The sequence below is a fragment of the Triticum dicoccoides genome, chromosome 2A (assembly GCF_002162155.2).
Source record: "Triticum dicoccoides isolate Atlit2015 ecotype Zavitan chromosome 2A, WEW_v2.0, whole genome shotgun sequence".
In the NCBI taxonomy this organism is placed as follows: Eukaryota; Viridiplantae; Streptophyta; class Magnoliopsida; order Poales; family Poaceae; genus Triticum; species Triticum dicoccoides.
Window position 1 is genome coordinate 132,248,427 of NC_041382.1, and position 15,572 is coordinate 132,263,998.

At 46.0% G+C, this 15,572-nt stretch overlaps 1 protein-coding gene across 1 annotated transcript; it reads left to right on the forward strand.

Moving 5' to 3' along the window:
• Window positions 1–229: 229 nt before the first annotated feature.
• Window positions 230–6,813, forward strand: LOC119353800 (protein argonaute 14-like). The gene is made up of 22 exons (XM_037620481.1): window positions 230–556; window positions 1,545–1,741; window positions 1,865–2,005; window positions 2,106–2,236; window positions 2,702–2,817; window positions 2,895–3,001; window positions 3,089–3,224; window positions 3,295–3,411; window positions 3,557–3,664; window positions 3,746–3,817; window positions 4,147–4,266; window positions 4,346–4,484; window positions 4,652–4,773; window positions 4,854–4,991; window positions 5,132–5,277; window positions 5,346–5,408; window positions 5,492–5,555; window positions 5,649–5,778; window positions 5,876–5,949; window positions 6,041–6,135; window positions 6,257–6,288; window positions 6,393–6,813. The coding sequence occupies exons 1-22, from the start codon at window positions 245–247 to the stop codon at window positions 6,596–6,598; spliced, it is 2,766 nt and encodes a 921-aa protein (XP_037476378.1). The 5' UTR covers window positions 230–244; the 3' UTR covers window positions 6,599–6,813.
• The last annotated feature ends 8,759 nt before the right edge of the window (window positions 6,814–15,572 follow it).

Sequence of the window (15,572 nt, forward strand, 5' to 3'; positions counted from 1 at the left end):
CGGCCGTGGCGAGGCTGGAGGAGGAGATTACGGTCGCGGCGATGGCGGAGGCCGCGGCCCTGGTGCTCCAACTCCAGGAGCGGGCGAGTACAATCAGCAAGCGCCACCCGCGCGCGTCGACGCTAGAGGCCGAGGTCCCGGCGGACCGGCTGGCTTCCGCCCCGCCGCGCCGCGTCCGGCCGCGCCTGCGGTTCCCGCGACGGCCTCTACGAGTTCTTCGCGCGCCCCTCCGTCTTCGGCTACGATGGCGCCTGCTGACGCTCTCGCGAGGGACGTGGGCAGGCTGACCGTGGAGGCGCCCCCGGCTCCTCGTTCCTCCGCACCCGCCGCGGCGGGAGCCCCTGCTCTTCGTCCCCCTGCTCAGCCCGCGGCCGCGGGCGGATCTCAACCGGAATCCCAGGCGCCTGCGCCTGCGCCACCGGCAGCCACCCCGGTGTCGAGCAAGTCGGTGGCCCCACCGGGTCGTCCGGGTTTCGGTACGGAGGGGCGGAAGATGATCGTGCGAGCGAACCACTTCCTCGTCGGCTTCGCGGACAAGGACATCTGCCACTACGATGTGAGCAACCCTACCTCTCTTCGTCCAGAAGTTCTTCCTCTACCATAGATTGCATGCTGGCTAGTGGTTCTGTTACATTTGTTTTGATGCGATCTGGCCCTGGTTGCGATTGCGACTTCCATACGTGATTATGCGCGAGCCCTGGATTTTTAGTGTCGCGTCTTTTCGGTTAATTTGGAAAGATCTCGTATCGATCTTTTGCTTGATGGTTGTTTCCATAGATAAGTTTCATTGCTGATAAACACGATGTCAGGGGCTAGGATATGATGACTACGTGGTCAAATTTATTTTGCATCGAAGACGCGCAGATCTAGTGCGTATGCGTGGTTTCTCGATATGTTCAGCCGGAGATTATTTTTCTTTAGTTTTTTCTTTATGGGTTACACACATTTGCTTTGTGCTGTTAGGCATTTGTGCTTTGGGGCCGCGTAACATCTTTTGAAGGCCGGCCGGATGCTAGGCCTTGGCGTGCTAGCTTTGCAACAGTGCGATGTACATTTAGTCGCAGCTTCCAATTGGTTTCCAGAGGCCCTTTTTTCCGCCCGGTTTCCGTTGGTTTCTCTTTTCCTCTGAGGTTTTTACTTTTTACACGCTGCCATTTCTAGCAAAAGTTCTGCAGCACATGTGGTGTGCTTGCTCCATTCTGGTTTCTGGAGGAGGACGTCGTCCCGAATGGCTTGTCTGCCCTTGCTGTCACCACAGCTGGTTTCTTTCTGAAAAACTGAGGCGCAGACGAGATAACGCGCTTGTCTGCCCTTGCTGATTTAGGCAAAAAGGCCTTGGCCCCTAGCTTGTTGGTTCATAGGCGTAATAGCTGCAGACTTTGCCTTGTGCCGTGTGGGGTCCGGTCTTGATTATTCCCTTTGTTTTGACCAAGGCTAGCTAATGTTAGTGTCTATAACATTATAGAATGCTACTACAAGCTTCTCTTTCACATGATGCTAATTAATCTGCCTATTTTCATTCAATCGGATGATCTCACTGTCAGGTTGCAATTACTCCTGAGCCCAAGACAAGACGGATCAACAGGGTTCTAATGACGGAGCTGACAAGCAAGCACCGCGTGTCGTCTCTCGGTGGCCTACTGGTCACATACGATGGCAGCAAGAGCCTGTACACTGCAGGCGAGCTGCCATTCCAGGCGATGGATTTCTCCATCAAGCTGGGGAAACCACCAAGAGAAACGTAAGCATGTCTTAACTTTCCTGTCTCGTGTGCGTTCTAGGCCTACTTGTATCTCAAGTGCAGCTGCTAATTCACACTTTTCTGCTCTGCCTTTTTTTTATCTTCTACATTTGAAAAAAAAAGTGAGTACAAGGTCACGATTCGGTTCGCCGCGCGGGCAAACTTGTACCACCTGCAGCAGTTCCTCAGTGGGAAGCAACGTGCTTCTCCACAGGACACAATACAAGCGCTCGACGTTGTGTTGAGAGAGTCACCTTCTCTGAAGTATGATATCATTGTTAACGTCTCTTCTCTGTTATGTTTTTACTGCTGACTTTGTTTAATGTGATCACCATATATATATATGGATCTTGTTGTTCTACAGCTATGTCACCGTTTCTCGATCCTTCTACTCCACAATATTTGGCCAACGTGACATCGGTGATGGGCTGGAGTGCTGGAGAGGATATTACCAAAGCTTGCGCCCCACTCAGATGGGCCTCTCACTGAATATAGGTGCATATTAGTTCAAAACCCCTCTCTTAATTCATGGTTACAAAATCACGTAGGCCACACTGCAATTATATTTTTGGTATAGCACGAGCTCTTACCCAAGTGGATATCACATTTATTGTGTTTAGTTCTGCATAAAGCTACTACCCAACCCATGTCTGTCTGTATTATGTCACTTGTTTACCTGGGTTATCCAAATTTGCAAAGACTAAGGGGAGTGATTTAAACACAAGTCGACTACTGAACAGAAGCATATATAGCTTGTGGTGAGGTTCAGGGAGAGAAAACTTGCAGCACATGAGTTCAATTAGGAAAAGTGTATGCATGTGTGTGTGATTTAAACACAAGTCAACTGCTGAACAAATTTGATGTTATTACAGTGTAGTTTTAAGGTGAACACAGATTCATTTGAGACGTTCTTTTCCACAGGGTTATCACTTTTATGATTCATTTGTACTTGTTGTGCAGATATATCATCAACGCCATTTTACAAACCTATATCGGTGATGCAATTTGTTCAGGAGTGTCTGAATCTGAGGAATCCCGACCCCAATCGCCCCCTTTCTGACAGGGACCGTCTGAAGGTACTGCATTTATCAACCAAGAACGTATCATACACAAATGTTTATCACTACTAGCCGAATTGTTTCGTTCTTTCCAGCTTAGGAAAGCATTGCACGGGATTCGTGTTGAAACCACTCATCAAGAGGGCAAAAGGAGTGCCTACAAGATAACTGGGATTACTTCTGTTCCGCTGATTCAGCTCAAGTACATTGTTCCTCCTCTTCTTCCATCTCCTCTCCTTCCCTCCTTCCCTTCTAGTGCCAAATGATTTACTGGTGTTTGTTGTTTTAGCTTTCCTCTGGATGAAGGCAACCAAATGACTGTTGTGCAATACTTTTGGGGCCGATACAAGTATAGATTGAGGTTCACTTCTTGGCCTTGTCTGCAGTCTGGAAATGATTCTCGCCCTATATATTTGCCAATGGAGGTAATTTTTTCTTATTTTGTGCATAACACCAAATGTGGAAGTCTGCTAATGATATATAATATGATTGTAGGTATGCAAAATTATTGAAGGGCAGAGGTTCACCAGGAAGCTTAACGAGAAACAAGTGTCTGGCATACTGAGAGCTACGTGCGAACGCCCCCGTGATAGGGAGAACAGCATACTTAAGGTATTTGTCCAGACAGTAGGTTTTAACACAACCAAACTAATTGATTGAAATTACTTGAAAGTGCTTATTACATCATTTTTTTCCATGTGATCATGTTCGTTATATTTGCCTCATTAGCATTTTTTAATGAATATGTATTCTATAGATGGTGGAGCACAACAACTATTCAGCTGATAAGCTGGCGCAGGAGTTTGGAATTGATGTTACGGATAAAATGGTCAATGTGCAGGCTCGCGTGCTACCTCCCCCCATGGTGTCTATTCTATTTAGTTCTCATTTTGATATTTTACCCCCTGTTTTTGTTAGTTAATTTCAACTGTTTATGCTGTTTTAGCTCAAATATCATGAATCTGGAAAGGACAAAGCTTGTGCACCAAGTGTTGGCCAGTGGAACATGATTGGCAAGGTGATTCATTTCTGACTTGGAACAAAAAAATTCTGTTACCTGCTCATTTTTAATAATGCCACAAGACTATAACAATCTTGTCACAACTGTGAATTGTGGTCGTAGTCTTTTAGTATAACATGGACGCACAAACAGAAAATTCTTGGATTATGTATTTTTTTTTCAGTCTAGAGAATTTAAATAGAAACTTGGTTGGAAGTGTGAGCTACACAATTTGGGGGCTTATTCCTTCTATCCATGAAAGTTAACCAGTTCTCCCTAGGTAATCTAGTTTATGTTTTTTTAAACATGTCCCTCTTTCTGATGTATGATTTCTGTTTGTATTTTAGAAAATGATAAATGGAGGGAATGTTCAGAGATGGACTTGCTTGAACTTTTCACGTTTGCACATTGATGGAGTCAAAAGGTTTTGTGGCGACTTAGTCAAAATGTGCAACGCCATCGGGATGGTATGTTCAGCGCATATTTGTACATACAAGTCGCCCATATCATCATTCACGTCACACTCAATTTATTTTCAATCTTTAGGTTTTCAATCCTATGCCAGTGGTAGAAATTCTCTCAGCGTCTGCCAATAACATAGAAGGTGCTTTGAAGGATGCTCACCAGAGTGCCCGTGACCTCCAGTTGCTTATTGTGATTCTTCCGGATGTTACTGGCCATTACGGTATGCAGTTTTTTTGTGAAACGATGTTATGGTATGCACATTCTTTTTTTTACCTAGTTTAGGTGATGCACATTTCCTAAGTTATGGCACGCACATCTTTAGTATCGCCCTTTATCTCTTGCTGTTACCTTGTCTCATGGTACCCATATATCTGTGCAACTCTGCAGGGAAAGTTAAGAAGGTGTGCGAGACTGACCTTGGTATAGTATCTCAATGTCTCAAGCCAGACAAGGTCGAAAGAGCAAACAAGCAGTATTTTGAAAATGTTGCACTTAAAGTCAATGTCAAGGTGGGTTTGTTGGCAGTCACCTTTTTCTGTTGTGCTTAGGTGTTCAATGGAGAGTTATATTGTGTTTTCTTAATTATTAGGTCGGAGGGAGAAATACAGCTCTTCAGCAAGCTCTTACACGTCAAATACCGTTAGTCACCGATCAACCGACGATCTTTTTTGGTGCTGATGTAACACATCCGGCGGCAGGGGATGATTCCTCACCGTCAATTGCAGCCGTGAGTTCCGTTCATCTTCTGACAGCAATTGCTCACTTGATAATTTGGTTAATAGTGTGTGAATTTAAATGAGCTTCCATTGTATTATCTGGATGTCATTGTGCTGATGCAGTTGGCATGCTTTTGATGAGTGCCTGCAGGTGGTGGCCTCCATGGACTGGCCTGAAATCACAAAGTACAAAGCTGTGGTTTCTGCCCAACCGCCCAGGCAGGAGATTATTCAAGATCTCTATTGCACAGGCATAGACCCTGAGAAGGGCACCCCTGTACACAGTGGAATGATGCGGTAAGTCCTTTGTGTTAATTCAGAGTAGTGGATGGCGGTGGGTTCTAAATCCGCAACATTTTCTGCAGGGAGTTGCTAGTGTCATTCTTTCAGAAGACCAAACATAAACCCAGCAGGATCATATTCTACAGGTAAGTGCTTCCAACCTCCAATTATGATGTTATTGTTCATTGTCAGCGCCGCCTTTTGCTGAATCGTTTTGTTTTCTATGTAGGGACGGTGTGAGTGAAGGGCAGTTCGCCCAAGTTCTGATGTATGAAATGGATGCCATCAGGAAGGTGATGCCTTTAATTCATCATGTTCTTTGCCTGTCTAATTCTGCTTTAATCCTATTTTGGTGTATTAACAGTGTTCCTTTTTTATGGCCAAAGGCTTGTGCATCTTTGCAGGAGGATTATCAGCCCCCTGTGACATTTGTGGTTGTCCAGAAAAGGCATCACACAAGGCTCTTCCCTGAGGTGCACGGAAAAGAGACCGACAAAAGTGGAAACATCCTTCCTGGTAAGTGTGCCTCACACACACATTAACACATGCGTTTAATAGCATCTGCGTTTGCCATTGTGTTCGATTGTCCCCATTCTCTCGATGATGCTTCCAGGAACCGTGGTCGACACCAACATATGCCATCCCACCGAGTTTGATTTCTACCTGTGTAGCCATGCCGGGATTCAGGTACGGTGGCACCCATTCCTTTCACTGCCGGTTGGGACATACACTTTGTGTTGCATTGACTGACTGTGAGCATTTTGCATGTTTTTTTCAGGGCACAAGCAGACCAACTCACTACCATGTCCTCTTCGATGAAAACCGTTTCACTGCCGATGGGCTGCAGCTGCTCACCAACAACCTGTGCTACACGTAAGCTCGACACATCTCCCTCTTTCACTTCTTTTTTTCTGATTCAGGTTAATCTACCATCTTGACTCCTATTTTGCTAGCTAGACTAACTCCGATGTGGTATCTTTGCCTGTAAATGCAGATACGCTCGATGTACTCGCTCTGTCTCTGTTGGTGAGTTTCTTCTCCAAGTTCATCTCACATTTTTCTTGTAAAAAAGAGAACTGCGGTATGCAATTATCTTCTGTGGTACTAATGCTCGAGTCCTTTCTTCACAGTTCCTCCTGCCTACTACGCTCACCTGGCTGCGTTCCGCGCACGGTATTACGACGAGCCATCGGAGGGCTCGGACAGCGCCTCGATCGTCAGCGGTGGCACCCGGGAGTCAGCTGCCACCGGCGCAGGAGCTGCTGGTCCTCCTGGGACATACCGTCGCCTCCCCAGGATCAGGGATAACGTCAAGGACGTGATGTTCTATTGTTGAATCGGCCCATTGACAAGTTCATGGGAGTCGTGTGTTTTGTTGGCTTGCTGCTTAATTAGGCGGTACATTTGCTGATTTGGTGGTACATTTGCTGGGAACTTGTGATGTTGGCTCATGAATGTACCTTGGTATGGTATTGGTAAAACATGGGAGATGTGATGCATCTGTTGGATTTTCTGTGCAGAGCAAGAAGGGAATCAAACAGGCTTTCAATATGATGTAAAAAATGGCTTCCACATATGGTGCAAAATTATGATTAAATGTATCCTCCACAAAAATGTAGTTAAATAAAATCCACCAAAAAATGTATCCTGCACAAATGAAGATAAATACTATAGTTCAAACATATTATTTGGATAATGCAATTGTTTAAGTGCAGAGCACTCAACGAAAAAAACAGTGTAGAGATTGTTGAAAGAAAACGAGAGACAATTGATAGTATTGAAAACTGTCTATTGATGATGACAAGTTACATATTTATAGTCTCCGAAGAGACGCATCCGGAGGGACACGACGCTTACAAAAGTCGCGTCTATTTATATGACGGTCAGGATAAGTGGAGATTTAATCCTTAATTAACTTGTGTTAATTAAGTCTTAACACTCCCCCTAATCTACACTTGTCTATGTAGTTTTATCGTCTTCATAAAAACTCCTCCGAGTTGGTTTGTCTTTGAGAATGTTCATCATCATCAACTTAAGTAAGTCTCCTTGAAAAACCTCGTGGGAAAAATGTGAGGAGATAGATGTTTGATATGTTGCTAAAACTTCTTCAAACCCAGCGAGGAAAATAAGGAGAAAATGATGCAACATATAATGGTTATTGTCTCTTTTAATTCAATACGAGAAAACCATAGAGTTTTAGAGGACAATAAATATGTCGTATATACTTTCCTAAAAACCCCGGTGGGGAAAACTGAAAGTATGACATATGATCTCATGTTGATATTACCTCATTAAAAACCTTCACGAGAACCTGTAAAGTAAACTCATGAAGGGAAAAAGAGTATAATATGATGCATTGAACAAGAACAATTCAGGAAGATACTCCCCTTGATTCTTGCAGAATTCGAAGCCGTCACCTACCAATTCTATGAACACATTTCTGGAACATAGAAATTGGTAGATACCCGATGAACAAATCAATCGCATGATTTGACTTGCAAGATATGCAATATAGTGATATTGCTTATTATGTAACCTGTTTGCATCCGGACAACACAAGAAACATTATCGTTGAGATAATGGTTGATGGATGTAGCCATGAGGTCTGTTTCGAAGACTCTTCATGAGGGGGCTATCACACCTAGTAGGAACACTAAGCTTGTCTACGATCTGACATAGTGGGGATCTGATCGATGTATCCAATGATATTGGTGTTCACGTTTCTGTGAAACTGAAAAATCAGGACAAGATGTTTGATGCCTTGGAGATATCGAAAGATATTCTTGAGTACCAACCAATTGTGTTTGGTGGATCCAATGGTATTATGGAACGTTGAGTCCCAATATCTCATTTCCATCATCTCTTGGTCTAAATAGGTCTTTCTCTATGTCTAGAAAATGAACTACCATGAGAGTTATGGATGGATAAGATTTGTCCACAATGGTCTCCAATATATTTTGGATATAGACAACATAGTATACCATAATGTATGAATGAAGGTGCTTAAGTTGTAGTAACAAGCGGTATTTTGGTTCACCCAAATCCTTCATTTTAAACTCTGCCATCTAGATGATTACATGTGTTTTCATTGTAAACACACAAACATGGATAATCATCATTGTAGGAGTAATTGTAACGCCCCGAGACCGATGTGCCAGGTGTCTTCCAGTTATTCGCTGTTGTTGCCTTGTCATTTGCTTGCGTGTTGCATCTTGCCATGTCATCATCCGCATTGCATCATCATGTTTTCTAAACTTGCATCCGTCCCGGTCCCCTCGTTCCGTCCGTTGTCCGTTTTGAGCCCAGACACACTTGCACGCGCCCGCGGCATGTCCGAAATATTATTTTATAAGTGGCCGGGAAATGTTCTCGGAATGGGTTGAAAGTTGGCGCGCGGTCTTATTATAGTGTAGATAGACCGCCTGTCAAGTTTCATCGCATTCGGAGTTCGTTTGGTAGCCCAACCGTTAAACTATAGCGGCATTATAGCCGGGCACACGTCGGGCGTTTTCGGTCTCCGGAAACAGTCGCCGGGTCTCTCTCTTCTCTTCTCTTCTCTCAGCCCAAAGCCTTCTGCACAGCCCGCTACCAACCCCCAGGCCTGACACCCCCTCCTTGCATAGTGCATCGGTCCCTCGCGCGCGTTCGAGAGTTGTCCCGGACCCGACCCGGACAGTCGTCACCGTTGGATCCGGATCATCCCCAAACGTCTACAAAACGTCTCCGTTTTCTTATTTGGCCTCCTTAACCTTTTATCCGGGTTTATCCAATTAAAATCGAAGGGATCAGATGCCCCTATCACAAATCTACTTGTTTTATATAAGACCACCACCTACCGATTCAACCTAACCCTAAAATCTAGGAGCCTTGTCCCTCGCGCCACCGCCACACTCTTTCTCGGGATCCCTCCCGATCCAAACCACCAGCCTCCGTCTCGGATCCACCGCCGCCTCCCATTTCTCCTCGTTTTTCGGCAGCAAGTCAACGTGTCCTCGCTCGATCCCCTGCTCATGCCCGAGGCCACCTCCTCTGCTCGATCCCGAGGGGATCACGAGCAGCTCATCCCCGTTTCCTCGATCTCCAGCGAGCACCAGGCCGAGCCCCTGTCTCTCCATCTGTATTTCCTCTCCCGCCGCTCAGGTCTCTGGTTCTTCCCTCACCCCGTCTCCCTCTTTTCTCTGTATCAGGAGACCGCCATGGCTACCTCGAAGATCCACAACCGCTCGGCCACTAGGAGCCCAAGACGCTGCCGCCCCGCGCCCGGGTCCTGCATCCTCGCCCGCTCTCCTTCTCCTCAGGGAACTCGCCAGAGCTCCCGTGGCCGATGCCTCAAGCTCGCCGCCAAGCGCCGCCACGTCCCCGTTGTCTCCGTCTGGTCCGCACCTGTGCCCCTTTTCCAGAACGCCCCTGCCTGGATCCGCTCCTCCTCACCTCGTTCGCATCGTCGGGATCGCGCCAAGTCCCTCGCCGGTGCCCTCTGCTCGAGAACGAGCACGACGCTCACCGTCCTTTGCTTCGTGCTCCTGGGACTGCATCACGCGCGTGGCCTCTTCGCCTTGGGCCGTTTCTGCTGCAACGAGCCGGCCCACTGTTCTCTTCCATCAAGGCCCATGGCCAATGTGAGCAGCCTCTCCAGCAAGGCCCTGCTCCCTGAAGCCCAATGTGAGGAAGCCATCTTCGGTTGTGTTGGAAATATGCCCTAGAGGCAATAATAAATTGGTTATTATTATATTTTCCTTGTTCATGATAATCGTTTATTATCCATGCTAGAATTGTATTGATAGGAAACTCAGATACATGTGTGGATACATAGACAACACCATGTCCCTAGTAAGCCTCTAGTTGACTAGCTCGTTAATCAATAGATGGTTACGGTTTCCTGACCATGGACATTGGATGTCGTTGATAACGGATCACATCATTAGGAGAATGATGTGATGGACAAGACCCAATCCTAAGCCTAGCACAAAGATCGTGTAGTTCGTTCGCTAAAGCTTTTCTAATGTCAAGTATCATTTCCTTAGACCATGAGATTGTGCAACTCCCGGATACCGTAGGAATACTTTGGGTGTGCCAAACGTCACAACGTAACTGGGTGACTATAAAGGTGCACTACGGGTATCTCCGAAAGTGTCTATTGGGTTGGCACGAATCGAGACTGGGATTTGTCACTCCGTGTGACGGAGAGGTATCTCTGGGCCCACTCGGTAGGACATCATCATAATGTGCACAATGTGATCAAGGAGTTGATCACGGGATGATGTGTTACGGAATGAGTAAAGAGACTTGCTGGTAACGAGATTGAACAAGGTATCAGGATACTGACGATCGAATCTCGGGCAAGTATCGTACCGATAGACAAAGGGAATTGTATGCGGGATTGATTGAATCCTCGACATCATGGTTCATCCGATGAGATCATCGAGGAGCATGTGGGAGCCAACATGGGTATCCAGATCCCGTTGTTGGTTATTGGCCGGAGAGTCGTCTCGGTCATGTCTACGTGTCTCCCGAACCCGTAGGGTCTACACACTTAAGGTTCGGTGACGCTAGGGTTATAGAGATATTAGTATGCGGTAACCCAAAAGTTGTTCAGAGTCCCGGATGAGATCCGGGAAGTCACGAGGAGTTCCGGAATGGTCCGGAGGTAAAGATTTATATATGGGAAGTCTTGTTTTGGTCGCCGGAAAAGTTTCACGCATTATCGGTATTGTACCAGGAGTGCCGAAAGGGGTCCGGGGGTCCACCAAGGGGGTCCACCTGCCCCGGGGGGCCACATGGGCTGTAGGCGTGTGCACCTTGGCCTATATGGGCCAAAGGCACCAGCCCCAAGAGGACCATGCGCCAAGAGATAAGGGAAAGAAAGAGTCCTAAAGGGGGAAGGCACCTCCTAGGTGCCTTGGGGAGGATGGACTCCTCCCTGGCCGCACCCTTCCTTGGAGGAAGGGCCAAGGCTGCCCCCCCTCTCCCTTGGCCCTATATATAGTGGGGGAAGGGAGGGCAGCTGTACCTAAGCCCTGGCGCCTCCCTCTCGCTCCCATGACACATCTCCCTCCTCCCGCAGCGCTTGGCGAAGCCCTGTTGGAATCCCGCTACTTCCACCACCACGCCGTCATGCTGCTGGATCTCCATCAACCTCTCCTCCCCCCTTGCTGGATCAAGAAGGAGGAGACGTTGCTGCTCCGTACGTGTGTTGAACGCGGAGGTGCCGTCCGTTCGGCGCTAGGATCATCGGTGATTTGGATCACGACGAGTACGACTCCATCAACCCCGTTCTCTTGAACGCTTCCGCGCGCGATCTACAAGGGTATGTAGATCCACTCCTCCCTCGTTGCTAGATGTATCCATAGATGGATCTTGGTGACACGTAGGAAAATTTTGAATTTCTGCTACGTTCCCCAACAGTGGCATCATGAGCTAGGTCTATTGCGTAGATTCTATGCACGAGTAGAACACAAAGTAGTTGTGGGCGTTGATTTTGTTCAATATGCTTACCATTACTAGTCCAATCTTGATTCGGCGGCATTGTGGGATGAAGCGGCCCGGACCGACCTTACACGTACTCTTACGTGAGACTGGTTCCACCGACTGACATGCACTAGTTGCATAAGGTGGCTAGCGGGTGTCTGTCTCTCCCACTTTAGTCGGATCGGATTCGATGAAAAGGGTCCTTATGAAGGGTAAATAGCAATTGGCATATCACGTTGTGGTCTTTGCGTAGGTAAGAAACGTTCTTGCTAGAAACCCATAGCAGCCACGTAAAACATGCAAACAACAATTAGAGGACGTCTAACTTGTTTTTGCAGGGTATGCTATGTGATGTGATATGGCCAAAGGATGTGATGAATGATATATATGTGATGTATGAGATCATGTTCTTGTAATAGGAATCACGACTTGCATGTCGATGAGTATGACAACCGGTAGGAGCCATAGGAGTTGTCTTTATTTTTTGTATGACCTGCGTGTCATTGAGAAACGCCATGTAATTACTTTACTTTATTGCTAAGCGGTAGCCATAGTAGTAGAAGTAATAAGTTGGCGAGACAACTTCATGGAGACACGATGATGGAGATCATGATGATGGAGATCATGGTGCCATGCCAGTGACAAGATGATCATGGAGCCCCAAGATGGAGATCAAAGGAGCTATATGATATTGGCCATATCATGTCACTATTATTTGATTGCATGTGATGTTTATCATGTTTTTGCATCTTGTTTACTTAGAACGACGGTAGTAAATAAGATGATCCCTCATAATAATTTCAAGAAAGTATTCCCCCTAACTGTGCACCGTTGGACAGTTCGTTGTTTCGAAGCACCACGTGATGATCGGGTGTGATAGATTCTAACGTTCACATACAATGGGTGTAAGACAGATTTACACACGCGAAACACTTAGGTTGACTTGACGAGCCTAGCATGTACAGACATGGCCTCGGAACACAAGAGACGGAAAGGTCGAGCATGAGTCGTATGGTAGATACGATCAACATGAAGATGTTCACCAATGATGACTAGTCCGTCTCACGTGATGATCGGACACGGCCTAGTTGACTCGGATCATGTAATCACTTAGATGGCTGGAGGGATGTCTATCTGAGTGGGAGTTCACAAGATGAACTTAATTATCCTGAACATAGTCAAAAGGTCTTCACAAATTATGTCGTAGCTCGCGCTTCAGTTCTACTGTTTAGATATGTTCCTAGAGAAAATTTAGTTGAAAGTTGATAGTAGTAATTATGCGTACTAGGTCCGTAAAATGAGGTTTGTCCTCATTGCTTAATAGAAGGCTTATGTCCTTAATGCACCGCTCAGTGTGCTGAACCTCGAACGTTGTCTATGGATGTTGCGAACATCTGACATAAACATTTTGATAACTACGTGATAGTTCAGTTAAACGGTTTAGAGTTGAGGCACCGAAGACGTTTTGAAACATCGCAAAACATATGAGATGTTTTGAGGGCTGAAATTGGGATTTCAGACTCGTGCCCACGTCAAGAGGTATGAGACCTCGGACGATTTTCTTAGCCTGCAAACTAACGAGAAAAGCTCAATTGTTGAGCTTGTGCTCAGATTGTCTGAGTACAACAATCATTTGAATCAAGTGGGAGTTGATCTTCCAAATGAGATAGTGATGTTTCTCCGAAGTCATTACCACCAAGCTGCTAGAGCTTCGTAATGAACTATAATGTATCAGGGACATATATGATGATCCTTGAGATATTCGCGATGTTTGACACCACAAAAGTAGAAATCAAAAAGGAGCATCAATTGTTGATGGTTTGTGAAACCACTAGTTTCAAGGAGGGCAAGGGCAAAAGGGATGCTTCATGAAACGGCAAATCAGCTGCTGCTCTAGTGAAGAAACCCAAGGTTGAACCCAAACCCGAGACTAAGTGCTTCTGTAATAAGGGGAACAGCCACTGGAGCAGAATTACCCTAGATACTTGGTAGATGAGAAGGCTGGCAAGGTCGATAGAAGTATATTGGATATACATTGTGTTGATGTGTACTTTACTAGTACTCCTAGTAGCACCAGGGTATTAGATACCGGTTCGGTTGCTAAGTGTTAGTAACTCGAAATAAAAGCTAAGGAATAAACGGAGACTAGCTAAAGGTGAGCTGACGATATGTGTTGGAAGTGTTTCCAATGTTGATATGATCAAGCATCGCACGCTCCCTCTACCATCGAGATTGGTGTTTGCGTTGAGCATAGACATGATTGGATTATGTCTATCACAATACGGTTATTCATTTAAGGAGAATAATGGTTACTCTGTTTATTTGAATAATACCTTCAATGGTCTTGCACCTAAAATGAATGGTTCATTGAATCTTGATCATAGTGATACACATGTTCATGCCAAAAGATATAAGATAGTGATGATAGTACCACCTACTTGTGGCACTGCCACTTAAGTCATATCGGTATAAAACGCATGAAGAGGCTCCATGTTGATGGATCTTTGGACTCACTCGTTTTTGAAAAGTTTGAGGCATGTGAACCATGTCTATTGGTGTATATGCATGAAGAAACTCCATGCAAATGGACCGTTTGGACTCACTCGATTTTGAATCACTTGAGACATGCAAATCATACCATATGGGCAAGATGACTGAAAGCCTCGTTTTCAGTAAAATGAAACTAGAAAGCTGTTGGAAATATGCCCTAGAGGCAATAATAAATTGATTATTATTATATTTCCTTGTTCATGATAATCGTTTATTATCCATGCTAGAATTGTATTGATAGGAAACTCAGATACATGTGTGGATACATAGACAACACCATGTCCCTAGTAAGCCTCTAGTTGACTAGCTCGTTAATCAATAGATGGTTACGGTTTCCTGACCATGGACATTGGATGTCGTTGATAACGGGATCACATCATTAGGAGAATGATGTGATGGACAAGACCCAATCCTAAGCCTAGCACAAGATCATGTAGTTCGTATGCTAAAGCTTTTCTAATGTCAAGTATCATTTCCTTAGACCATGAGATTGTGCAACTCCCGGATACCGTAGGAGTGCTTTGGGTGTGCCAAACGTCACAACGTAACTGGGTGGCTATAAAGGTACACTACGGGTATCTCTGAAAGTGTCTGTTGGGTTGGCACGAATCGAGATTGGGATTTTGTCACTCCGTGTAAACGGAGAGGTATCTCTGGGCCCACTCAGTAGGACATCATCATAATGTGCACAATGTGACCAAGGGGTTGATCACGGGATTATGTGTTACGGAACGAGTAAAGAGACTTGCCGGTAACGAGATTGAACAAGGTATCGGTATACCGACGATCGAATCTCGGGCAAGTACCATACCGCTAGACAAAGGGAATTGTATACGGGATTGATTGAGTCCTTGACATCGTGGTTCATCCGATGAGATCATCATGGAACATGTGGGAGCCAACATGGGTATCCAGATCCCGTTGTTGGTTATTGACCGGAGAACATCTCGGTCATGTCTGCATGTCTCCCGAACCCGTAGGGTCTACACACTTAAGGTTCGATGACGCTAGGGTTATAAAGGAAGCTTGTATGTGGTTACCGAATGTTGTTCGGAGTCCCGGATGAGATCCCGGACGTCACGAGGAGTTCCGGAATGGTCCGGAGGTAAAGATTTATATATAGGAAGTCCTGTTTCGGCCATCGGGACAAGTTTCGGGGTCATCGGTATTGTACCGGGACCACCAGAAGGGTCCCGGGGGCCCACCGGGTGGGGCCACCTGCCCCGGGGGCCACATGGGCTGTAGGGGGTGCGCCTTGGCCTACATGGGCCAAGGGCACCAGCCCCTAGAGG

Excerpts from the sequence above, each read along its gene's own strand:
- LOC119353800 (XM_037620481.1), top strand. The coding sequence starts at position 245 with ATGGCGCCTGCTGACGCTCTCGCGAGGGACGTGGGCAGGCTGACCGTG. Across the intron at positions 4,485-4,651 it reads GGATGTTACTGGCCATTACG|GGAAAGTTAAGAAGGTGTGC; the intron begins GTATGCAGTTTT and ends GCAACTCTGCAG. Across the intron at positions 4,774-4,853 it reads CACTTAAAGTCAATGTCAAG|GTCGGAGGGAGAAATACAGC; the intron begins GTGGGTTTGTTG and ends CTTAATTATTAG.